Source organism: Eptatretus burgeri, chromosome 3, assembly GCF_056783735.1.
Source record: "Eptatretus burgeri isolate ZD-2024b chromosome 3, Ebu_testis_v1, whole genome shotgun sequence".
Classification (NCBI taxonomy): domain Eukaryota; kingdom Metazoa; phylum Chordata; class Myxini; order Myxiniformes; family Myxinidae; genus Eptatretus; species Eptatretus burgeri.
In genome coordinates, this window is record NC_140963.1 from 57,675,069 (window position 1) to 57,701,027 (window position 25,959).

General features: G+C 44.9%; 1 protein-coding gene across 11 annotated transcripts in view; it reads right to left on the minus strand.

Moving 5' to 3' along the window:
• LOC147029978 (E3 ubiquitin-protein ligase NEDD4-like) overlaps window positions 1-25,959 on the minus strand; it is a 325,864-nt gene that overhangs the window by 83,276 nt on the left and 216,629 nt on the right. For all 11 annotated transcript variants that reach the window (XR_015056152.1, XR_015056154.1, XR_015056153.1 and 8 more), the window contains 3 exons: window positions 22,798-22,918; window positions 22,063-22,233; window positions 3,109-3,237 (listed from right to left, as the gene is read on the minus strand). Coding sequence is in view for 7 of the 11 variants with exons in the window: in XM_085873551.1 (XP_085729677.1) it covers window positions 3,109-3,237; window positions 22,063-22,233; window positions 22,798-22,918 (421 nt within the window). In the remaining 4 variants the exon portion in view is untranslated. The remainder of the gene's footprint in view (window positions 1-3,108; window positions 3,238-22,062; window positions 22,234-22,797; window positions 22,919-25,959) is intronic.

A 25,959-nucleotide genomic window follows, 5' to 3' on the forward strand; every position in this document is an offset into this window, starting at 1 on the left:
AGACATCTCGACAATCTCTCCGCCGAGTTCAAATCGTATTTCGACGATGCACCGTTGGATGTTCCGTGGCACAAAGACCCGTTTTACGCCAAAATTGAACCTACTGAAGACGAAGCAGAGGAGCTGGCAGAGTTGAAGGTTTCAAAAGCAATGAAGCTGGTCTTCAGTAACAAAGAAGACCACTCCACCTTCTGGTTGTGTGTTCAGGATGCATATCCACTACTCAGCAAGAAGGCATCCGTAATGCTCATTCAATTCGCCACAACATATCTTTGCGAACCTGGACTTTCTGACCTTGCGACCATTAAAACGAAGACCAGAAACCGTCTTGACGTTGGGAACGATATTCGCCATACTGTGTCCAAGACGGAGCCGGACATAAGAGGCCTCGTCAGACAAGCCCAACAGCAAGTGTCTCATTGATTGTATTGCTTAGAAAAATGTTTACTTTGATTTATCTTTTAAGACTAAGTAAATAAATTTCATAAAACGAAATCTGCATCTTTTATTGAAGGGCAGGGGACCACGAATGTTAAGCGACTCGGTAGGGGGGGCCATGGGCCATCGAAGGTTGAGAAACGCTGATCTGGATGGATGTGGCATTCCGAGTTGTCGGGTGTGATCCAGGATGGAATATGGTTACACCCTTTTGAATTGTCAATTGTGTCCTAATGCCATTCATGGAATTTAACTCAAGCTCTGAAGTGAGTCTCAAATGCTGTGGAACAAAAAGTAATAATATCATTCAAATGACTATAAGCACAGTAACTTGAACCATACACATTAATCATATTCCCGAACAATGAGCTCAAGGCAACACATGTTCAGATGAACTCCTGAAGGGAATTTTCTCCAACTGCAAGTTGGTGGCCTTGCAGGGCTCACTAAGCAGGCGACACCTCATCCTACCCAAATCAAGATGCAATGTTCACCTCCACTTCTTTATTCTCCCCACCCCGAGCCCCCCACATCCCTTCCCAAACATTTTCCCCATGACGAATTACCTCTGAGGCCATTTAATCTGCTCTTCCTTCAACTCATTTAAATTTAAGTGGGCATCCCACTGCCATCTCGTGTTGTGTTATATCCTTGCCAATCTTTGTGCTGTGCACTTATAAACTTTGTCAGTCTTCAATTAACCCATTTGTTGGTTTTCTCATCTCTGAGTTCTTCTCATCTGCCTACCCTCTTCTATATCATCTTCTACTTCACAAAACAATGGTGTCGATTTGTCTCATTGTCTTTCTCGTCAGGTGTCTGTGCACTTTGTCTGCCAGGTCCTCTATACTCCACATGGTGTTCACTTTTCACTTACTTTTGTCTCGGTCTTCCATTTGCCTAAACCTCTGTGTAAAAACATCAGCAGTATCACAGCATATTACGACAAGCACAATGCCAAACAGGTTAAAGACTGGAGAGTTAATAGAACACCTTACCCGACGCAGTCTTGAGAAAAAAAAGAAGGAGAGGGGTATGGGTTTGTACGGGTGTGAGGGGGGGGGAGGGTGATCTGAGATGGTGGTGAACAGGTGTCTTGAATACATGGAAGGAATAATAGGATTTCAGAGAATGTGGAAGGTGGTCCCACAGGAAAGAAGAACAAGTGAGTGGAGGTGAGCACTGATTCTGGATTTTGCGAGTTTCACCTGAATAGGGTTGATAGTGGAATGCGTGACCCCGCAGAAACTTGGGGGCGGGGGAGCAAGGCACGCAAAGAGCAAGGGTGCATGACCAGGAATGAGGTGGAGGAAGACAGATCACCGACCTGTCTGCGAACAACTTTGAAATGTGGTTTGCCCAAGAAAGATCATGGCTGAGAGTGAGACCCGGTGTTTGAATGATTGAACTTCATCAAGGTAATTGCTATGAAAGTAATTGCTTCCTCAAGATGATTATTAAGAAAGCAGATGGGAGGGTTTTCCAGATGGTCCTTTCGGAGAGAGATGGCGAGAGTGTGACATTTGTCAGGGTTGAAACACATATTCCAAGCATTTGACCAGCTTGTAATTTTGTCAAGGTCTGAAGAGAGGGAAGAGGGAAGAAAGAGGCTGAAGCCTGCCAATCTGAGGGAGGAGGGATGTCACGGCAGAGGGTGGAGTCACCAACATAGCGATCAAGAGGATTTTCGAGAGGGTCAGAGAGAGATCATTGATGAAGATTAGGAATAGGACTGGGCCCAGAACACCATGTTGTGGCACTCCAGCCTTGACAGAGAGAGGAGATGAGATGAGAGGATTCCGTTGAGAGCCACACGTTGGCTTCAAGAGTTGAGCAAGTCAGTCATCCAAGAGAGGGGTTGGCCTTGGGTACCATAGGCAGAGAGTATGGAGGGAGAGGCAGGATTTCAGACTGCATCAAAAATAAGTTATTTTGGTGAATAAGTTTGTGTGTTATTAAAATTAGCAGAGTACCTGCCCTACGAGCGATCTTGTTCCAAGCATGCACCACGTTCTTCTGATGCATACCTTTCATGTGGTCAGTGTTTCAGCAACTGACAGCTCTGTCTACATACAAAAAAAAAAAACCTGGAATATGTGCATGAAGCAAAAACATAACTGCTTATAATTCAAAACACCTCACTGCACTGGAAAACGTGGGGACAGGAATACTGTACTGTAAATGGTGGACACTTGTAACACGTTAACATAGATAATTTGCTTCCCCTACTCACTCCCCCAAGACCACCGGCAAAGATAAAAACACCCCTATACATTAATTGGGGTCATGCTGATCCTCTGTAGAAAGTCTGGATGTAACTGGTCCAGAACTGTAAGAGTAGCACAACAAACAAACAAACCCACAAACACTGGTCCGTGAATTAGAGTAAGGACTAACGCTGGGTTGTCAGCAGTAAACCAATTGCAAATTGTTTCTGGAATAAAGAAGAATTACAAATAGTGACCGTAAATAAACTGTATTACTGTATTGTAACATATTGAAGTGATGCTGTTCAGTTCCCGTCAGCGAAGCGACAGGTTGAATCATCGTAACCTATTGAAATAACTTAAGCAAAACAAACAAAGTATGCGATATAGACGACAAAGAGATGGTGAAGGCAATGCATGGTTAACAATTTGACCTCAAGTGGAACTCTGAAGTAGTACTTGCTTGTAGGGATGGGTAGGTCCAGGTGGTGGTGCGGCTGTTGTGGTTCACATAATAGGTCCTTGCCTTGTCATCCTTCCTCTCCTCCCAGCCCGAGGGAAGGCCAGGTGATGTGATGAGATGAGGTGCAACCTACAAGAACATGTGTGGGTTAAATTGCTGATTGATTGGTATATAATATTGCTAAGCAAGAGGGAAGGGTCAAATCATTGGATCAAACATGACAGCAATCTGCTCCCAAACTGAGAAACATTCTAAAGTAGTTTCCTCCAAAATATTTGGAAGACTAAAGGAGAATATATGGAGGAATGAGCAGGGTCATGGTAAGTAAGCAATGAAGGCATTATGTTCCAAATAATTGCTCAGAAATGCTGAAGCAACACGAATGAGCCAGCAAACCCAAGATCGAAGTACGAGAGAAACATCCATTAACTGATAATCTATGGATTAAGATGTTCATTTTCCTTGTTTATAGACATGCCACAGCGTTGCTCCATGGAAATAACCAGAACAAGTTAAATGGAAAAAAAATTTCTTCCTCCTATAAATGGGCAAAAGGTGACAGGAAATAAATAATTGGGGAAGTTTTGGAGGAGATGCCAAAAATAAATAAATAAATAAATAATAGTAATAATAAAAAGATTGCCCACTGACAAAAACAGTAAGACATGATTTTCATAAATATAAAGTTTTTGTTGATAAAATCGATTCCATCATAAAATTTAATTTTTGTAAACACAACGAAGTCACATTTTTTTTCTGCAATTACACAAGGAACCAACACCATGTGTGCCATTATACGAGGGCATTTACAAGCGCTGCAATAATGAAGATGTTGAGTATGAGGAAGGTGTAGGAATGACAAAGGAATGAGAGGAGGGGAAATGAGGACCAAGAGGAATGGGATGAGGAACAATAAGAGGCAGGTGACGCCAACAGCAGGGGGGACAAGGAGCAAGAGCGGGGGGGGGGGGTGAGGAACAAGAGAAGGGGGGAGAGAAACAAGAGCAGGTGGGGCGAGAAGACCAAGAGCAGGGGGCGAGGACGAAAGCACAAGAGTATGGGTGGGGGGGGGGTTGAACGGAAAAACAAAAGAAAGGGTGGGAGGATGAAATAAGAGCTGTGGTGAGGGGATGAGGAACAATAGCAGAGAGGACAAGGAACAAGAGCAGGGGGGACAAGGAACAAGAGCAGGGGGGACAAGGAACAAGAGCGGGGGGAAAAGGAACAAGAGCAGGGGGGACGAGGAACAAGAGCAATGGTGGGGGGACGAAAGAACAAGAGCAGGGTAGGGGACAAAATAACAAGAGCAGAGAGGATGCCAACAGCAGGGAGAACAAAAATCAAGAGCAGTGGGGACGAGGACTAAGAGCAGGGGAGATAAGGAACAAGAGCAATGGGGCACAAGAAACAAAAGCCAGGGGTTTCCTTATTTTTTGGAGTAGGAGGCTACCATTGAAAAGTATCAGGTGACCATCACCGCGAGCGAAGCGAGCGCAGCTGTATGGCCGGGGTCCAGGGCCCTAGAAGCCGGAGGATCCTAGATGGCTGGAGATACATTCTCGCATGATTTCTGACATGAAATAGTTCTCATATTATCATGCTGTTGGGGTGGAAAACTCTACAAAAACAGGTGGTTTAGCCTATTCTGGATGTAGTTGCATTAACATAATACTGACTGACTGACTGGTTGACTGAAATTCAGCTATACTGTATAGTTAGTTCAAGTCTATGGTACATGCATGTACCTGCGGTACCAGTATTCAGTTGGCCAGTTCACAGCTGCTCATACGTGGCCTTCACTTCAGTGAATAAACGGCGATTTTCAGTGCAAATAACCACGAATAATAACATGTACAAAAGCTGCTTTAAGCTTAGAGGCTAATTACTTTATAAATTAAAAAGGCACAACGGGTGACCGTGTATTTTGGAGCCGCATCACTTGACGAAAGCTCAAAATGTTCGAGGTGAAACACGTGTTTCGTGAAACAACGACGTCGCACTCGTGAGAGTGCAAGTTTAGACCAATTACTGATGGCCAGAAGCCAGAAGTCTTTGGACTTCTTCGAGAATCCAAAGTCAAACAGGAATTTTTGTGTCGATGCCATCGTTTCGGCACCGAAACTGCGAGGCCTACAAAGTTTATTTTCTTGAGGACATTGCTGTATGGTATCAGGGTATCAGGCCAACAGTCCAAAACGAGGCTAAAGCAGAGAACTCTCCATTGCAGGAGGCGTGTTTTAGCTGCTTGTGTTATTTTCAGGTCAGTGTTGTGCTCGCCTGGCGAGAGTACTAACAGTAAAAGTAAGCCCGCTTTTATCGAAATACTAATGTGTTTTCGTCTCGGATTTCAAAACAGGGGATGTAGAGATTTCGTGGTGACAAAAAAAAAATAAACCAATGTCACCCACAGGGTGACCCGTATCTTGCCAAAAGGTGACCACGTGTGACTTCTTTAAGGTCACACTGAGGAGAACAGAGCTGCTATCCACCAGGAGCGACTCCTTGAGGAATATCTGCCTACGAGAGATTCCGATGAGAATCGTTCTACAGAGTAACCATGAAAAATATGCGTTTGCCTCATAACGTCACCAAATGACGTCATAATGTCTCAAGCTTGACATATCTAGAAAGCACTCATCGAGGTGTTCAATTTGAGGTACTACACGATATGGTTCCTAAAACTAGAAAATTTGACCTTGGGGTCAAATATGTTTGACCTGAGGCGTTTACCATGAAGGTCAAGGCCAATCGCCACCAAAAATTCATCAGCTGAGCGCCAGACCATGAACGATATTCCCATGAAGTTTGAAGACGATCCGATCAAAATTACTCAAAAAATAAGGGTTTCGTCAACTCCCCTGATTTGCGACAAAGTGACCTTGACCTTTGACCTTGACCTTCAAAATTATATGTGCTGAAAGGGACCTCTACAGGCCTCTGATATGCGAAGTTACAAAAATTTCCAATGATAACTGTGCTCTGCAGAATTTTTTATACGTGATTACAGACAAAAAAAAAACATACAAGCTGACTAACATATCTTGCAAAAACTTTGTTTTGGCAAGATAAAAATCGAAAAATCGGCGCTGAAGTAGGCGGCGACCTTTGACATTTTTTCTCTGAGTAGACGGCTGCGGGCCGCCGGTAACCGGCTTCTATGGAAATCCCTGAAAGCAGAGGAGATGAGGAACAACAGAAGGGGGACAAGGACATGTGGAGGGGTGACAATGAACAAGATGAAGTGGGGCAAGGGACAACAGAGGATGATGAAGGAACAAGAGCAAAGAAAGGTGAAAAACAAAATGAGGGTGGCGAGGAACAAGAGGAGGTGGGGACCGAGGAAGAAGAGTGGAGATGAGGAACAAGAGGAGGGCTAAAAACAAAAATTACCCCCGTGTGGGGGTGACGGTCATCTCTATAATACCACAAGTTATCAATGTTCAGTTAAGACCGAAGACTACTGCGCGGTTCCACTGCGCAGCTCGAACTGGGCAGTTTGGTTAAAGATAACTCAGCATTTTGGCGCGTGCGCGCACGAAATTATACTGTTTTGAAAATATTTTGAAACTAAATGCCGACATTTACATTTCGGGTTTTGAAACTTTTGCACCTTCGGCGGAAAATGTATAAATATACAAGGTCAACTGCTATGCAATGACACCATTCACTAACTTTTACCATGCCTAGTAGAGAATATATAGCCTCCTGAAGGTAGGGCATTTTTTGCAAACTTTGAAGTCACGTGACGCGAAAACGAAAGCGAATATCGAAAATCCGTCCTGACCAAATTTAAATATTGTCCCATAGATTCATATGCCACAATCAAATTCAAGATCGCTTGAGAAATGTAGGAGGAGATAGATTTTGAAAAACGTCATTTTCGAATTTTTTGCCAACTTTGAAGTCACGTGACACGAAAACGAAAGCGAATATCGAAAATCCGGCCTGACCAAATTTAGATATTGTCCCATACATTCATATGCTCCAATCAAATTCAAGATCGTTGAGAAATGGCGGAGGAGATAGAATTTGAAAATCGTCATTTTCGCAACTTCAAAGGCCTCGTGACCTTGACCTTGACCTGCGGTGACCTTGAAAGTCATACCATCGAGTACGTCTCATCGACCTCGATCAGGATCACTAATGACCAGATCTCCCGCTTCGACTTCATTGTGAACGGATGGACGGACGGACGGATCGAAGGACATCGATACCCATATTATTAGGTCATGCTCGAAGAGATGACCTAAAAATGAAGAGGAGGAGGAAGAAGTGAGGAAAAGGATGATAAGTAAGAGGATAAATAAGAGGTGGAGGAAAAAAGGTAGGAAGGGAAAGAACAGTAAGATTAGGAAGAATGAGAAGAGTATCTCCACAATACCACGACCAAGTCTTAGCTTTCCCCTCTACCCACCCCTCCCTTCACCCTCCTCCCCCATGGCCGTGCCTGCTCTCATTGTCTCTCCTATCCCTCAAAGCTACCCTCTCACTTCTCCTTCGCAAATCAAGCACCTCCTTCCTCTTCAAAGGAAACTTCTTTCTCTTCCCCCTCACCTTTCTCCCTCAATTCTCCCCCGACCCCCCTCACACTTCTCCATCAATTCTCCCTCCTCCCTTTTAAATCTCACCCCTCACTCCCCCTTCTCAAAGCTGCCCCCCCTTCCCATCTACAAAGATGCCTCTTTACCCCAACCTCTCTCTTCCAGCTCATTTCTCCATCCCTCCAATCTCACACTTCCCTTTCCCTCCTCTCTTACTACTCACCAGTGCAACTTCACCACCTAACCCTTTATCCTGCTCCCCATCGGACACTCTCCCAAAGCTCTTTTACAACCTGTCAACAACTCTCACTACCTCCACCTCTCCTCCCTCACATTACCCTCCCTCTCCACTTGACTGCACCCAAAGCCTGCTCCCCTCCCTCTTACTTAACAGTGTCGACCTCAAACATCTGGGGCCTTTGCTCTAACCTGACTGATCTCTCCTTTCAAGTTGCCACTGACAAACCAGACAAAATCTGCTGAACAGAAACGTTCCTCCTTCAAGACGTCTCTGACCTATCAGTTTCTCTTCCTAGTTACTCCCTCCTCCGGGATGATGGACCTCAGCCTCGTCTTGGCAGCGGAAATGCTCTCTTCCTCAAAAACTCTATTCCTCACTCTCCATGCACTGCCCTCACACATCCAGAAATACCTCTGGCTACAGCTTCTCCTCCACTTCCACCTCATCTTTATATGTGTGTTGTCATCACTAAACAGTGATGACTCCATTTACATCTTTCTCACCAAAAACATGGACCAACATATCCAGTCATCACAACTCTGTCATCCTCATATGTGGTGACTTCAGTTGTCATCATGCCAGTTGGCTGGGTGTGGGTACCTCTCTCTCCTGCAATGGCACTTCAGCAAAGGACTTCTGCGACTCATTGGGAGTGACACAATCTGTCAACTTCCCAACCCGGATCTCAAGCAATAGTACTCCATCTCTTCTGGATCTGATTTTGATGAATTTCCCAGAAAATGTCTGCTGTTCTTCTTCCGCTCCAATCGGTTCATCTGATCATATACTTGTTAAAGTGGACATCTCTCTTGCTATTATTGGAGAACCACCTCGGCACCAACGGGTCTGACACTTCACTCAGGCCGACGAGCAGGGTCTTCAAGCAGCCATCAACCTTTGAGACTAGTCTCCCATTTCAACTTTCTCTGACATCAACTCATCCTGGGAATTATTTCAAGGAAATCTCTCTCTCAATATCTCTATCTCTATCTCTATCTCTCTCTCTGATTTATCCCATCTCGTCTTCAGTTGTCCTACCCTTCCTCCCACCCAGAGTACATTGAAGCTTGTGGCGAAGCTGCTGTCCTGAATCAACTTGCCTTCACCTTGTAGAAGGCAAATCCGACTGAAGGTAATCTCAGTTCCTTCCACAAAGCTCGGAACAAGTGTGTGTCTTCCCTGAAGAGAGTCAGGAAACAACATTTTTCAAACCTCAAGTCTAAACTATAAAACCTGTCTCCCTCCTCCAAATCCTGGTGGCATCGAGTTAAGTCCGTTTCTGGTGTATGTTCCCACTCCATCCCCTCCCTTTCCTCAAATGGCTGCACAGCTGATATTGCACGTGAAAAGGCTGAATGCCTAAACTTTGTGTTTGCTTCTAAATCTTGTGTCCCAAACCCATTGCTTTCTGTACACACCTTACCCAGTCACACTCCTGGACTCTGTCCTTTTCTCCTGATAAGGTGGAGAACTTAGTGGCAAACCTCGATTCAGATTCTGCAACCAGTCCAGATGGCATCAGCCCTTGTGTTCTAAAAACCTGCTCTGCGGCTCTTGCTCACCCCTCTCTGTTCAATTCACCCTCTCATTTACTCAAGGTCATCTGCCATCAGCTTCAAAATCAGCTAATATTACCACTGCATAGGTCAGGTCAAGTATGGGAGCATGTGCCAGAACAGCGCGTCGCTGAGTCCACTTTCTGCCGGTACTCCAGGGGCCTCCGTCTGGCCATCCCCCAGACAGATGCCAGGCCCATCCCCATCTCCTTGAGATGATGGTCAACCTGCTGCAACCATGAGGCACGTGGTCGGCCCACTGGCCTCCACTCATGAGACTCCCTCGCTGAGAGAATCTGGTGAGCAGGATCAGCGTCAGGAAAACGAGCCACATGTCCATACAGCCGCAACTGACGCTCACGGACTATGCAGGTAACAAATCTCATCCGAGTCTCCCTCAGCAACCACTCATTGGACACAAAATCCGACCAGCGACAGCCAAGGATTCTCCGAAGAGACCTGGTACCAAAGGAATTAAGTCTCCATCTCAGATCCTTGGTCAGAGTCCAAGTCTCGCATCCATAGAGCAAGACTGGAAGTACCAAGGACCTGAAGACTCGGACTCGTCCTCCCGCACAGGTACCGGCAGCGCCACACCCCATGATCCAGTGAATCCATGACTCCCCAGGCCCGACCCAGACGTCTATTGACCTCTGACTCACAGCCAGCAGAGACATGAATATCACTGCCAAGGTAAGTGAATCTCTCCACGACCTCAACATCCTCACCACAAACAGACACAGACAGGACAGCAGCATCCAAGATGTCACCGAAAGCCTGGATCTTAGTTTTGACCCAAGAAACCCGTAATCCTAACGGCTCCGACTCCTCATTCAGCACCTCGAGGGCCCCCAAAAGGATGTCTAAAGTCTCCGCAAAGATGACTGCATCATCTGCAAAATCAAGGTCCGAGATCTTGACATTCCCAAACAATGCACCGCAGCGTGATCTCTCCGACATCCTCCCAAAAATCCAGTCCATACAAGTGCTGAAAAGTGTGGGGGCCAGTACACATCCCTGACGAACTCCAGTAACAACTGGAAATAAGTCAAAGGTGGCACCACCACACTTCACAGCACTCTCAGTACCAGAGTAGAGTTCAGACATCTGATCGATCAGTTTTGGTGGCACCCCACGAAGACCAAGAATCCTCCAGAGGACATCCCGATTCACTGAATCGAACGCTTTACAGAGATCAACATAAGCTGCAAGCAGCCCCTGCCGAAACTCTCGTCTGCGTTCGGTGAGGACACGAAGTGCAAGGATACGGTCAATCGTTGACCTCTTTGGTGTAAAGCCTGACTGCTCTGGACGCTGGTGCTCAAGCAGATGGTGGCGAACCCTATCGAGAATTATCCGAGCAAAGACCTTGCCTGGCACCGAGAGCAGCGTCACCCCTCGTTAGTTGTTGCAGTCTTGGCGATCACCCTTCCCTTTCCAGAGAGGAACAACAAGGCCCCTCTTCCAGTCAGTTGGGATGATGCCTGTGTTCCAGGCAGAGCACAAAACTGCATGCAACGACACGAGTGCAGCATTTCCACCAGCCTTGAGAAGTTCAGCATGGATGCCACAGATCCCTGGAGCTTTGCCCCATTTCAACTGGTTCACCGCAGCCCGTGTTTCCACAAGCAAAGGTGGACCACAGTTGATTTGAGGGTCAGCAACAGGGATTGTAACACCCTTGACATCCAACTCGAGAGCTGGGGGATCAGCCTGGTACAACCGCTCAAAGTAACCGGCCCAGCGGGCCTTCACTTCAGACTCCTCTGTCAAGAGCCTACCACTCTCTGATCTAACTGCAGTGCTCCGAGGGATGGGCTTGGATGAACGTAATGCGCGAATTCCCCTGTAAGCGGGACGAGAATCACCTGTCCACAGGTGATGCTCTACCCCCTCACAGATTCCTCGCACATAGGCCTCCTTGTCCACCCTCAGCGCACGTACAGTTTTACGCTTCAGCTCCCTGAACAGCTCAGCTCTGCCATTCAGCCTGGCCCTGCGACTCTGGTCAATGGTATCCAGTGTCCCTTGAGAGACAAAATTCTTCTTTGCCCTGCGGTGAGCTCCAAGACATCCACCGGCAACATCAAGGACAGTGGTCTTGAAGGCACTCCACAACTCTTCAGGACCCCCCAAAGCACCCAGACCCCCCAAGTGTCCAGTCAGCCTGTTCGCAAACTCCTCAGCTACTCTCTCATCCCTGAGCTTGGCAACATCCAGCCTCGGCTGGGATGGTACCATTCTCCAGGATTTAAGGTGCAGCTTTAGAGTTGCTCCAACAAGCCTGTGGTCAGTATTGAGGAACTGAGCACTCCGGTAGACCCTGCAGTTCTGGATCACCCTCCAGAGACCATCAACGAGCACATGGTCAATCTCCTTTGCCACACCGCCAGCATTGGAATACAAAGTCCAGCGATGAGCTTGTGGGCGCTGAAACCATGAACCAGCCACCCTAAGTCCATGACTTCTTGCAACGTCAAGGAACTTAGTGCTATTCTGGTTCATAGTTCCTGACCCATGGGGACCAACACACACCTCATAACCATCCCTATCAGTTCCAGTCGATGCATTGAAATCCCCCAAGACTAGAAGTGTATCTCGTCTGGGGCACTGATCAACCACAGACTCGAGTGTGGCGTAGAATGCATCCTTCACGGTGAGATCACTCGCCTCAGTCGGAGCATAAACAGAGACCAGAGAAATGACACCTAAGGAGTGACGAATCCTTAATCTCATAATACGCTCGTTGACCGGTGTTACCTCAATTATCATTGGGGTCAGCTTATTGGACACAGCTACAGCAACTCCTTGAGTATGGTAACCATCAGTGCGACCAGACCAATAGTAGGTGTAACCACCCACCATTATCTCGCCGCAATCCGGTCTCCGAACCTCAGAGAGAGCTGCAATCCCGATGTCCAAACACTTGAGCTCAGATGATAACAGAGACAGGTGATCATCCTCTCTTAGGGATAGGACATTCCAGGCACCCACCCGAAGGGATCGCCTCAGGTTAACCCAAGTCGACCGCCGTCTGGTGGACGACACCTCAGCACCACTCCGACGCACTCTCCCGCAATCTGACCCAGGGATGTTACCCCGTGGTTTCCCTCCTATCATCAAAGATTGGGGGTCCCGAAGGCTTTGCACCAATCCCACCATCCGGTGAGCTGCCCTGCGAAGGGAAGCTGCACAGGAGGTACTCCCACGGAGTGGGTTTTCAGATTTTTTTGCGTTTTTGTGTTTTGCATGGAACAGGTTAGTACAGGTTTACATGGTACCTGTAGCAGGTCACAGATCTAACCTGACCTGACACACACTGCATAAAAAGGTGCAAAATCTGATCCCTGCAACTTCAGACCAATCAGGAAGGTTATGAAATCCATCATCGCTTCCACCATCAAATCCTTCCTCTTCTCCAATGGCTTCATTTCTGACCATTAAATTGGATTTAGACCAGCTCACTCTACCCTGGACTCGCTACTTCTGCTTTCCCAACAATGGATGGAGGTCCTAAATGCCAAACATGAGATCGGAGCAATTTCCCAAGACGTATCTCGCGCTTTCGATATGGACTGGCATCCCATACTGCTCACCAAACTCTTCTTATGGTATCCAAGGAAATCTTCACTTATGACTCGTGGACTTCAGTCCTGCCACAGTCAACGCGTGGGTCTTAATGGAATTCTCTCATCTCCTCTCTCCATCCAGGCTGGAGTTCCTCAAAGCAGTGTTCTTGGCCCTGTGCTTTTTCTGGTTTTCATCAATGATCTCTCAGATTCTAGGGAAAATCCTCTGTCTCTCTTTGCTGATGACTCCACCCTCTGCCGTACCATCTCTCATCCCTCTGATTGGCGGGCAGCAGCCTCTTCACTCTCTGCTGACCTGGATAAAATCACAAGCTGGTCAAACACTTGGAATATAGCTTTCATCTCTGACAAATCTCACACTCTCACTATGTCTCTCCGAAACGACTGTTTGGAACAACCCCCCCCCCCCACCCCACATGTACTCTCTCAACAATCCCATTGAAGTCCTTTCTTTCAAGATTTTTGGTCTCACCATCTGCCATTATCTCTCCTGGGAAAGCTACATCTCCAAGCTGGCTTTCAAAGGCAGTCGCCGACTGGGCATCCTACATCATGCAAAGTCCCTCCTTAGCACACCTGAGCTTCTAACCATTTACAAACTTTATTCCACAGTCTGATGGAGTAATGCTCCCCCTCTGGGCTGGTGCTCCTTTCTCACACCTAGATTGACTTCACGCTGTGGAAACCAAAACTTTTAGGATCATTGTTATCGACCGGGATGAAGCGGAATCTTCGGGGGTCTCACTCTCTCACCAGAGGCAGGTCGGTGGCCTTTCTGTCTCCTCCCGTCTCCTCTCTGGCGTTGCCCCCCCCCTCGGCTCTGTCTGTGATCTGTCCCCCCTATGTTTCCTCACGGAGCTCAAGGTCCGCCAAAAACTCCCGTCTGGTGAAACTGCCAAAATCGAGAACAAACTGCTCACCTTCATTCTTTCATTCCTTTTTTTTCCCGTCTCTGGAACAAACTCCCACACTCTCTTCAATCTCACTCTTCCCTCCAGGTCTTCAAAATAGCTGTTCACCACCATCTCATATCTTCCCCCATCCAAAACTACGATCTTTACTACCCCCGTTAATCCACTCTAAACCAACCTCCTTCAAATTCCCTGTTATCCTTCCTGAAAGTCCCCGTAATACCATCATGTTTACCCCATGTACCCCCACCCCATCCTTCTCCCTTCCACAGATATCATATTGTCCTTGTTCCTCACTATTTTGTGCTTCCCTCTTCTGCCTTGTTATACGTTTCTGTGTCTTAGCTCTGAGACGAGTCTCGACGTGGTATGCAAAAAAGAAAAAAAGAAAAAAAAAGGGAGCATGATCATGACAAAGGTCGATGAGGGAACAATAAGAAGAGGAACAAAAAAAAGAGAGAAAATAAGAAAAAAAAAATCGGAGGTAATGTGTGAAAGGGGCAAAACACGATTAATTCAGACAGCAAGTTGGGCTTTTGCTCGTCAAACGGACAAGAGTTTTACCCTCAGCAAGTGGGAATGTTGGTAGTTTGCAACACTCTTGGAGTGTAATCGAATATCTCGAGGGGTTCTGTAGGATGACAGTTCTGTAGGACAGTATTAAGAGGAACACCGAGGCATGGCACGTGAAAAAGCAGCACAAGATATTTGGAGAAAGTGCTGAAGAAAGATATTTAGAATATATTATATATAGAAATATATCTTCTTCTTCTTCTTCTTCTTCTTCTTCTTCTTCTTCTTCTTCTTTCGGCTGCTCTCGTTAGGGGTCGCTACAGCAGATCATCCGTACGATCCGCATAGTGATTTGGCACATGTTTTACGCCGGATGCCCTTCCTGACGCAACCCTGGTCGCCTCTTACGACACAGGGATATGGTACACCTATTTTAACCGGGGTATACACCGGCCCAGTATACTGGTACTCATTTCGCCGACCTCGGAAGGATGACAGGCTGAGTCAACCACCTGGTGTATTAATTCAGTGGCCCAACGGGGCTTTAACTCAGGACCTTTTGGATCCCAAGCCGCTGCCCTAACCACTGCGCCAACACCAGGCTCATATATAGAAATATATATAATATATACATATTAATCTGTACATCCATGATCCATGACAACTTGTTAACCCTTTTCAAGAAAACTCCACTCCGACTCCCACTCCCGCAAACCCTCTCTTGTGGATACAACTTATTACAAGGTGAGAAATCTCATAATTTAGCCACAAACACAATTTGACTTTGGTTTGTTGATGTTAAATTGTTTCCGTTATAAAGGGCTGTGTCAATACAAACAAAGAGGAGGTTGAATGGAAAAAAAAATAATAATAATAATAATAATAATAATACAAAAAACGTTTTCAAAAATACAAGAATAAAAATGAAACGGCAACGTTTACTGCATTACAGACATGCTCCCAAACAAGGAACCAAGATGAGCATGTTGTGCACTCGTGATGACAACTTGAACCGAATCACGACTTTTGTGATAACCGAGATACGGAGACAGAAATCTTGCCTTAAATTATCAACGACGACGGCCCATGAGGGGAAGCATGCAAGCGAGCATTGTAAACTTCAATCTTTAACACGTGTTTCAACCTTCAGGCTTCATTCACAACAATAAAAAACAGCTTGCCGAAGGAACATTGTACGAAGTGCAACACCACATAACACGAAGAGAACGAGGAGGTAAAGTGAGGCAAGAAGTCTCATTAGCACAAGGAAGCAACATCGTGAAAGAGGAAACAGGATTGTCTCTGCGTTTCCTCATCTTGGTCAATAAATTTCAGACGCACTCATTTCACATGGCACAAACAGGCACTACAACTGTAGTGGTCAAGTTACCGCTTCACCGCTACAGTTACAGCACCTATTTGTGTAGCCTTGAGCAATTTGTGTGGCACCTGCTTGTCATTTTATTTTAAATTTAGAGATAAAGAAGTCAATTAATTGGATGATAGAAAATTTCACAAAAGATGATGGGGGGGGGAAAACTCTCCATCTCAAATGGCCTGTCAGTGGTTGGAATAATTGATTTCATCCTGCATGTTCATTTATTACCTCTGCCCACCGGTCTGTATCTGTATGTGTCGGGGTGGTGCTGAGGTGTTGTCCACCGGATGGCGGTCTTCTCGGGTTAACCTGAGGCGGTCCCTTTGGCAGTTCTGTGCTCTGTCTGGAACACAGGCATCATGCCAATTGACTATAAGAGGGGCCTTGTTGTCCCTCTCTGGAAAAGGAAGGGTGATCGTCAGGACTGCAACAGCTACCGAGGGGTGACGCTGCTCTCAGTTCCGGGCAAGGTCTTTGCTCGGATCATTCTTGATGGGGTTCGCCATCTGTTTGACCACAATTGCCCAGAGCTGTCGGGCTTCACACCAAAGAGGTCAACGATTCTTGCTCTTCAGGTCCTCACCGGCCACAGATGAGAGTTTCAACAAGGGTTGCTCTCCGCAAAGCGTTTGATTCAGTGAATCGGGATTGCCTCTGGCGGATGCTTGCAGTAGGTTGATCAGCATCTCAAAGAGATGGGGACAGGCCAGGCATCTGCCTGGGGGATGGCCAGACGGAGGCCCCTGGAGTACCGGAGGAAAGTGGATGCAGCGATGCACTGCTCCAGCAAATACTCCCATACCTGACCTGATCTGATCTGACTGAAGGTGGATGGATGTTGTTTTCACCTCTGTCTGTTTGTTTGTGTGCAAGATATCTCAAAAAGATATGGATGGATTCAGATGAAATTTGGTGAACAGGTGGGATGTGTGACGGGACCAATTGATTGGATTTTGGTGAAAATTTCAATCCAGAAAACGTAATTTTTAAAGCGATTCTTCACCATTGAGGAATGGGGCCAAAAACGATGCATACAGTAGTATAGCACAATATCTAAAAAAAAGTTATGGACGGATTTGTCCGTAACTTGATGGACAGGTTGGGTGTGGGACAAAGACAAATCGATTTGATTGGACACATTCTGTTTCAGCACAAGTGCTTCAAATGTACATGGTGGTTTAATTCCTTCATCAGAATTTCTCATGTACAGTACATGGTTGTCTAACTTTATGATCAAGTACTTCACCTTCGGAGGACATTTTTCCGTTAAAAATGTTATGTCGGCAATAATGACAATCGCATCATGATAATATTCACATTCTGACAAAATAATGTGAATAATAACGATATGAATAATAAAAATAATTGTGCAATAATTATAAGGATAACGAACAGGGACCTGTGGAACATCCACACAATGTAAAATGTGACAAAGTCCTCAACCTCCGCCTCCCAACCCCAAGTCCTAAACCTCCACCCACCTCGAACCCCCAAGTCCTCAACCTCCACCCACCTCCCAACCCCAAGTCCTAAACCTCCACCTCCCAACCCCAAGTCCTAAACCTCCACCCACCTCCCAACCCCAAGTCCTAAACCTCCACCCACCTCCCAACCCCAAGTTCTCAACCTCCACCTCCCAACCCCAAGTCCTAAACGTCCACCCACCTCCCAACCCCAAGTCCTAAACCTCCACCCACCTCCCACCCCAAGTCCTTAACATCCACCCACCTCCCAACCCCAAGTCGTAACCCTCCACCTCCCAACCCCAAGTCCGAAACCTCCACCCACCTCCCAACCCCAAGTCCTCAACCTACACCCACCTCCCAACCCCAAGTTCTCAACCTCCACCTCCCACCCCAAGTCCTTAACATCCACCCACCTCCCAACCCCAAGTCGTAAACCTCCACCTCCCAACCCCAAGTCCGAAACCTCCACCCACCTCCCAACCCCAAGTCCTCAACCTACACCCACCTCCCAACCCCAAGTTCTCAACCTCCACCTCCAAACCCCAAGTCCTAAACCACCACCCACCTCCAAACCCCAAGTCCTCAACCTCCACCTCCCAACCCAAAGGCTTCAATCCTTTCCCCACTCCAAGCCTTCAAACACCCTCCCCACAACTCCTCAAACACCACCCCCCCCACAACAAATCATCAACCTCTCTCTCCCAACTCTGTCTCATCTTTGCTCTCCCCACTCCCCTCCTCCCAACAACAACGCTCTGTCCTCCCCTCTACCCTCCCACTCATTCACACATCGATCATTACATATTTCTTCATTACCTCATCGAAACAGCGGAATATTTAACTCTAAACCCTCGCCTGTCATGCGATCACCAACTTCACAGAAACCATGATCTAAACAGCAACAGCATGAATGGCTCCTATATGTCATGGCTCATTTAGATCACCAGTCCAACTCACAATCCCCCCACCGTCAGCCCCAAGTCCTCAAACCCCCCCTCCACCCCACCATGTTTTCAATGACCCCACACTATAAAAGCCTCAACCCCCCACCCCCTCCCCCTCTCCCAACTCTGTCCTCCCACCACCCTAACTCCATATCATCTGGCACCTCCCATTCTTAACAATGTTATTGTTCCCATTCGTCAAGACCAAAACACGTGTAATTTACAATCTCATGAGTGTGTCAACTCGTGATTCTTCAGTTAAAATAGCAGCTACATTGGCTAAATGATACAAAAAAATAAGGTCATTGGTAATGCACAAAAACATATACAACCGGAACTCCTCTGACAAAGACCGTTATAATGAAATGTGTTTGATGGTCCTTGGCTGAGTAGTTCAAGAGAAAATAGTCAGAAAGGCAGAGAAACAAACAAATAGAATAAGTGTGTGTGTGTGTGTGTGTGTGTGTGTGTGTGTGTGTGTGTGTGTGTGTGTGTGTGTGTGTGTGTGTGTGTGTGTGTGTGTGTGTGTGTGTGTGTGTGTGTGTGTGTGTGTGTGTGTGTGTGTGTGTGTGTACACACGCACACACACATCCAAAAGTAAGTGGACACCTGCTCGTCCAACATCTCATTCCAAAATCATGGGCATTAATATGGAGTTGGTCCCCCCCTTTGCTGCTATAACAGCCTCCACTCTTCTGGGAAGGTTTTCCAATAGATGTTGGAACATTGCTGTAGGGATTTGCTTCCATTCAGGCACAAGAGCAATGGTGAGGTCAGGCACTGATGTTGGGTGATTAAGGTCTGGCTCGTAATCGGCATTCCAATTCATCCCAAAGGTGTTTGATGGGGTTGAGGTCAGGGCTCTGTGCAGGCCAGTCAAGTTCTTCCACACCAATCTCGCCAAACCATTTCAGTTGGTTGATCCGTGTCTTGTCTGCATGTCGTTTAAGGTTTATCTCGTTAGGGTCCCCTTCGAAACCCATAATCCATAGTTCCCTAGTTAAGAACGGGTTATAGAGTAATTATAACATTGTCGTGAATGCTTTGCTTGTGTTGTGTTTCCCTGATGTGTCCCCAATAAATCTGACTGATTCGTATGAAGTTGCGCTTTGAATCAATTTGTGCCGCGCCGAGGAACGATCCGCTCAATTTGGATATAAAAAACCAAAATGGTTACAGACTGGCAGAATTCGCTGGGTCTCTGACAAAACCAGTCTGAAACCGGGGTCTATTTCCCCAACTGGTAAGGTCCAGGGGTACGTTGGTATCGCGATTCGAGACGCGTCACCCGAGGCCTGTGCCGAACCAGCCGGCGTTATAACCCCAGAGACAGCGGTGGTTATAGTGGCGCCGAATCTGTAACATTTGGCTGTCGAGAGTAGGGTGCGAAAACCCAAACTTTTTACGGACAGTGATTGACGCACTCATCCGAATCCGCTCCCCACCCCCGAATCTTTAACAATATATATATATATATATATATATATATATATATATATATATATATGTGTGTATATATGTATGTATATATATATATACATATACATACATATACATACATATATACAGTGGTGGCCCCAGAATCCGAATTTAATTCGTTCTAGGAGGCTGTTCGGATTGCAAAAAGTTCGGATTCCAAAACTATTTTCCCAATAAGAAATAATGGAAAGTGAATTCATCCATTCCTGGACCCCAAGAAAACCCACTTTCAACCGAAATTACCCATGTTTAAGGTAAAATAAGATGAGTAAATGACCTTTGGTGGCGGTGTATTGTATGTAAACTGGTACAATCACCACATCCAATGGTCCACACAGGATCGAGCTCCAGCCTGGGTTCCTATCGCTCACGCACTCTGCGAGAGCGCTGCCCCTAGGGCAGCTCATCAAACATGATGCCCCCAGAACCACAATCACTTTCATCAAACGCATCAGGCTCAGGTAATCATGGATATTCCAAATTACAACCAGTTTTTCTGTGAAATTAAATCCTTGCCCGACAGTCCGTCACACCACGTGATCGGATTGCTTTTTTGTTATCAATTAAAACACAAGATGAGTTTTAAAAAAACAGCAACAGATTTCACAAATCAAGGTGAAAACACGAGGTAAAGTCGCGATCGACACACGAGAGATGCTTTCACGAGGACTTCCACCGACGAACTGAATGAACAAAGCGCGAAGATGCGGCTCGAACAGGTGGGGGAGACGCACGTGAACAAACATGAATGCTACGTTGTGTTCGGTTTTTTAGGGCAAAATTTTCTCGAAAAAATTGTTCGGATTCCAATTTGTTTAAACAATGGGGCATTCGGATTCTGGGGGCACCACGGTATGTATATATATATATATATATATATATATATATATATATATATATATATATATATATATATATATATATATATATATATGTATGTATGTACATACATACACACACACACGAAACACAAAGACTCACTCACATCTCTCACCTGTGAATGGAGGGAACTACCAATTAGCTCTCAACTAATCAATTAACCCAGGTGGTGAGGAGTATATAAATAAATCGACTCCTCCCATGCTCTTCTAGCCAAAGAAAGCTGCATAAAGCAACCACGAGAGGTTACGCAAGGTAAGCCCTTTGCTATTTCAAACCCTTCCCAGACTTCCTCCACAGCTATAATGACATTCACAAACAGTACACAAATGAGAATCCCAATGCTACACCCCCCCCCCCTTTTTTTGATTTTGCTTTTGATGATGTGGCTGATGGGTTGCGGCTGTCTTGTCAACACCCAAGCCATTACCTTCCCCAAAGTAACGAGTCGTGCACAGAAGAATCAATCCAAAAAGGTGAGGAAGATTGAATTTAACACTCTACACACACCCCATATAACATAAGGACAAAGTTACCTTTTGGTTTCCGTCCTGTCTTAAGAAAAGTGTTGCACGAGAATGAAAGGAAATAATAATTTTTAAACATTCAGTGTAATCCATCCGATAATCATGAAAATTTAATTTATCCCAGATTATGCAGAGGACTTGAATGAAATATTACCTTTCAGCAGGGAGGACATGACTATGTAATTTATCTTAAACTATGCAGAGTACGTGGAATTAAACCCTTAATGACCTTTCTTCAGCAGAACACGATAATCAGCTTTGCAAGTCACCTGCAAAATGCTGCAGGAAGGTGCACAGGACCAACGACTACAGTCAACTGACTGATGATCAGATAGCATGGCATCTCAATAAGAGGAACGCTCTTTCAGATGAAATTTGCCAACGGACGAATGTTATGAAAACATCTTTAGAGAGAGACTGTTGTTGGACAAAGGATCATCAAATGCCAAAAAAAACAGAGCAATCATGGCTTGCATATTTCCAGCAACCTCAAAAAGAAGTTACGCAAAAATTTTTTTTTTTTTTTTTTAAACAAAAAGCATGAAGGAGTGCGATACATTTTCCCAAGAGGTAGGGCATAGTGAGTGTTACATTGTGATATCTACTCGTATTTAGTAGATTCATACTCAGGCAGTCAAGTTGATGGGAGAGTAAAGAATTATATAAAAATTAGCATTCTACCAATGGAATGCCAATGATTCACAGTACAGAGACAAATATGTCAACAGCAATTATCACGTTTCAAAAACATTTGCTCATGTCGACAAATGAATAAAATGTTATCGTTATAAGTCTTGGCCGCATGCGTACAATACCCACTATATTATGAGAAATCAAAACAATGAGAAACGATAACTGGAATTGTAGATTGTAAACAAAAGTATTGTCCTTGGAATTATGAATTGTAAATGAGGTTGGATTACACTCACTGCAGAAGATGAAGTGATTGGTGCCGGTGGTTCTTCTGGAGATGCGGAAGATGGCTGGAACTGGCTGTTAAGCTCTTCTTCAGGCAATGGCGGGGGCTCGCTGGATGGAGATAGAGGTGTCATCGAAAGTGGGTGTGCCAAGTCGTCTGTATCCACTATCTCCCAACTCAACTATGGTCCAGGATTAAAATGAAAAAAAGGAAAAATGGGAAAAAGGACGAGATTTTATCCCACAGGGAAAGTGAACGAAAATTCGTACGTTTTATTTTCCCAAGAGTAAAACAGGAAAGCTTAAAGGGAGCATATACATATTTTTGTATGCATGGAGTAGAATTTCTGACCCCCTTTCCCCTCTCTCCTTTCATTCCCACTGCCACTGCATTCACCTCCACTACCAGAATCGAACTCCCACCTACTATGAAATCATCCATCGCACATTCTTTTTCGTACTGTATATGATGTTAACAGCATCTTACCTCATTTTATGTTAACAGCAAATGGTAGGAGAATCTGTAAAGACGACCAATACTCAGAGCTGTGAAACTAAAATGCCTTTGATTCCAGACCATGCGCAACATGTATTTAATTGCATTATACTATCAACTGGAGTATTACGTTTCATTTCCCTTTTCAATCATTAAAGGCCGACTACCATTACAAAAAGCACTATCACAATGAAACTAAACCACGTTTCTGAAGAAGAAGAAGAAAAACTTCCAGTAAACAAACTCTTACATCCGCAGGATCACGAGGGTCTGCTTCCGAATCCTCAGTGATTTGTCTCCGTGAACAGAAGATATTCTGAGCCTGTTGGTTGATCTGCTGGATGTGAGTATCTGCTTCTGCAGCAGGCTCCCTGGGAAGTATTGAAGCCAACAAGCGAACTTAGCGCACGCTGAATAAGCACACTCGAAAGATTTTTTTTTTTAAAGCTTCCTCAAAACCAAATTTTTTACCAAGAATAAATAAGGAGACAATTTTACATACGACAGTCACTGTCAATTTTTATATTCAGTCATAGCACCACCTATTGGTTCAGTCATAGTTCCTCCAATGAATGCGGCTTTTACATCCAGGTCTTGTCAAGATGAGAATATCAATCAGATAAATGCAATATAACTAGAACGGCCCTCGGTAGAGCGTATAACTCCAACAGGCTGAACGGTTTACATTTACGTATCCCACTGATGGGCCGGATCTGCATCCGGACTTTAACCAAAATCTAATCAGCTTATTCATGTCACCTACCCAACTCACCCATTACGTTTCGTCCCAATCCATCCATAACTTTTTGAAATATCGTGCTAGCTATCATTTTTTTGCCACTATCTCTTAATGGTCAAGAATCACTTGAAATTACAGAATCCAGATCTAGATCTGGATCTTCACCAAAATCAAATCAATTTGTCCTTGTCACACCCCCAACCTGTCCACCAAATCTGTCCAGAACCTTTTGAGATATCGTGCTTATAGACAGACAGACAGACATTCAAACAGACAAGAAAACATAACTTCCGTCCACCTCCGGTGGCGAAGGTGATAAGACCAAAGGGCTGAACATTAAAAAAAAAGAACAAAAGGGAAGAGGAAAGTATGTTGTTATACCAATCCCTAACTAGAAAATATAATTTTACACACGTTAGATGACAACCCACTGTTATGTTTGATCTTAATTAAAGGTCACATGAAAAATTAAAGGTCGCATGAAAGAGAAAGTGAGAGAGAAAACATCAGATACTTCTAACTCAAGTTAGGGTCTGCAAAATGATTTTGTGAAGGGCACAAGACTTTTGACATGTTGAACCAAAAACATGAATCCGTTTATCTTTGGATAACAGTCCATACTTGTGCCAAGTTTGGTTCACAAGTTATCACGGGAACAAAGGTATTCAGTTAAAGGGCAGACGACCTTCGAAGTCTACCCTTATTAACCCAAAATTGACTCGGTTAATCTTAGCGTCACAGTCTATACTTCTGCGCCACTGAAGCGATTTCAACCAAACTGGGCACAAGTTATCGTGGTAACAAAAAAACCCAATAACAGACGAACACACAACCCAAAAACATGCCTCCACCCTTCAGCCCCAGAGGCATAAAAATAGGACCACTGAACCTGAAGCTTATCTGGGCCCTGGCCCAATGTTGGAACCCAAATTTGGTAGCATTCTGACTGGTGGTTCTGGAGGAGAAGATTTTTAAAGGAATTTATGCAATTTTCCCAAAAATTTACTAAGGCCGCCATTTTGACACACTTCTGGTCACGTGATCGGCGTGACCTCCACAATTTAATATCAGGACCCTGGCCTAATGTTTTCACCCAGATTTGGTAGCATTCTGACTGTTGTATCTGGAGAAAAAGATTTTTCAAGGAATTTATACGACTGCCATTTTGACTTAAAGTCACGTGACTGCAATGAACTTTGCAATCCCCGTTACCAGTAAGGAGTGGAACCTTGCTACCAAATTTCAGCTGGATCGGCCCAGCGGTTTGGCTGGAGAAGTCAAAATAGGAGACGGATGGACAGATGGACAGATGGACGGTGCACGATGACAACACCTTATCTGGAATTCCAATTCCAGATAGGTTAAAAATGACATCAGAAAAACAAACAAACATTGGGTGGAAAGGTCAAAGTTTAAAGAAAGAGCCTTCCAAAGACATTGAAAAGCTTCCTGAAATAGTAGGATATCATTAGTGGAATCAAAACCCCAGAAAATGCTGCAGTATAGGGGGCATCTTCCAGTTTAGGACAACATCATGATGTCGCTGATCCCGAAGTTAAGATGCAAAAAAAAAAAAATCTCAGAGGTAATAACATCACCCGTTGAAGCTGGGAGATTAATAATGAGAATATAAAAATAATAACAACAACAACAACAACAACACATCTGCGATCACAAAGCAATCGCCAAGGGTAAGCCTCCCCGGCTTACCCTTGGCGATCGTCCGTGACTTACCCTTGGACTGTGATCCAATGATGGCATATTTTTTTCGGACCGCCATAAGACCTTGACCTTCAGCATTTAGGGATAGAGTGTAGATTAAGAAAATGTGTCCTCATCTACAATCTATCCATGAAACTCAACATCTTGAAAATTGGAGGAATATTATTCAGGTTATGATCAAAAAAGTGTTTTTTGTTAATGAGGTCACAATCCGAAAAAAGCAGGTCAAGCACACCAATCAAATATCAGACGCACAACTTCAGTGCGGATCCCCTATTATAATGCAAGAACATCTTCGAAGGCCAAGCAGGCTGAGATTCTACATTGGCAAAATTAAGCGATGACAAAAACCTTTTTTTTGTTTTTTCAGACCACCATTTGACCTTGCCCTTCAACTCAGAGGGGTAGAATGTAAATTAAGCGTACATGCACCTTGCTCTAGGCTATCTAGAGAGGGCAATTTTGTTCCAATGGGCCAAACCTTAGTCGAGTTTTGGTGAAAAATGTTAACATGTCTATAAATGATTGGGTCATGACCGTAAAATTAGGTCATGGTCAAAAAAAAAAAAAGAGTCAACCAATGGATACTTTTTATTCCTATTATTGATGCAAAATTTCATCCCAAAAGTCCTCGGATATTAGCAGAAAAAAAAGGGAGAAAAACCTAAATGGTAGTTTAGTATTGCCATGGGGTGTGACACGAAGACCTTTAACCTGGAGGGTTATGATGTAAATTAAGCCCAACAGTGCCTTGCTCTAGTCGAGGCTATCGAGAGAGGGCGCTTTTGTTCCGATCAGACAAAGCTTTGTCGACTTTTCGTGAAAAACGTTAAAATGTCTCAAATTAGGTCGTGACCTGAAAGATTAGGTCAAGGTCAAAATAAATAATTGAATCCCACATACTTTTTCGTCACATCATTGATGCAAAAAGTCACTTCAAAAGTCTCAGCC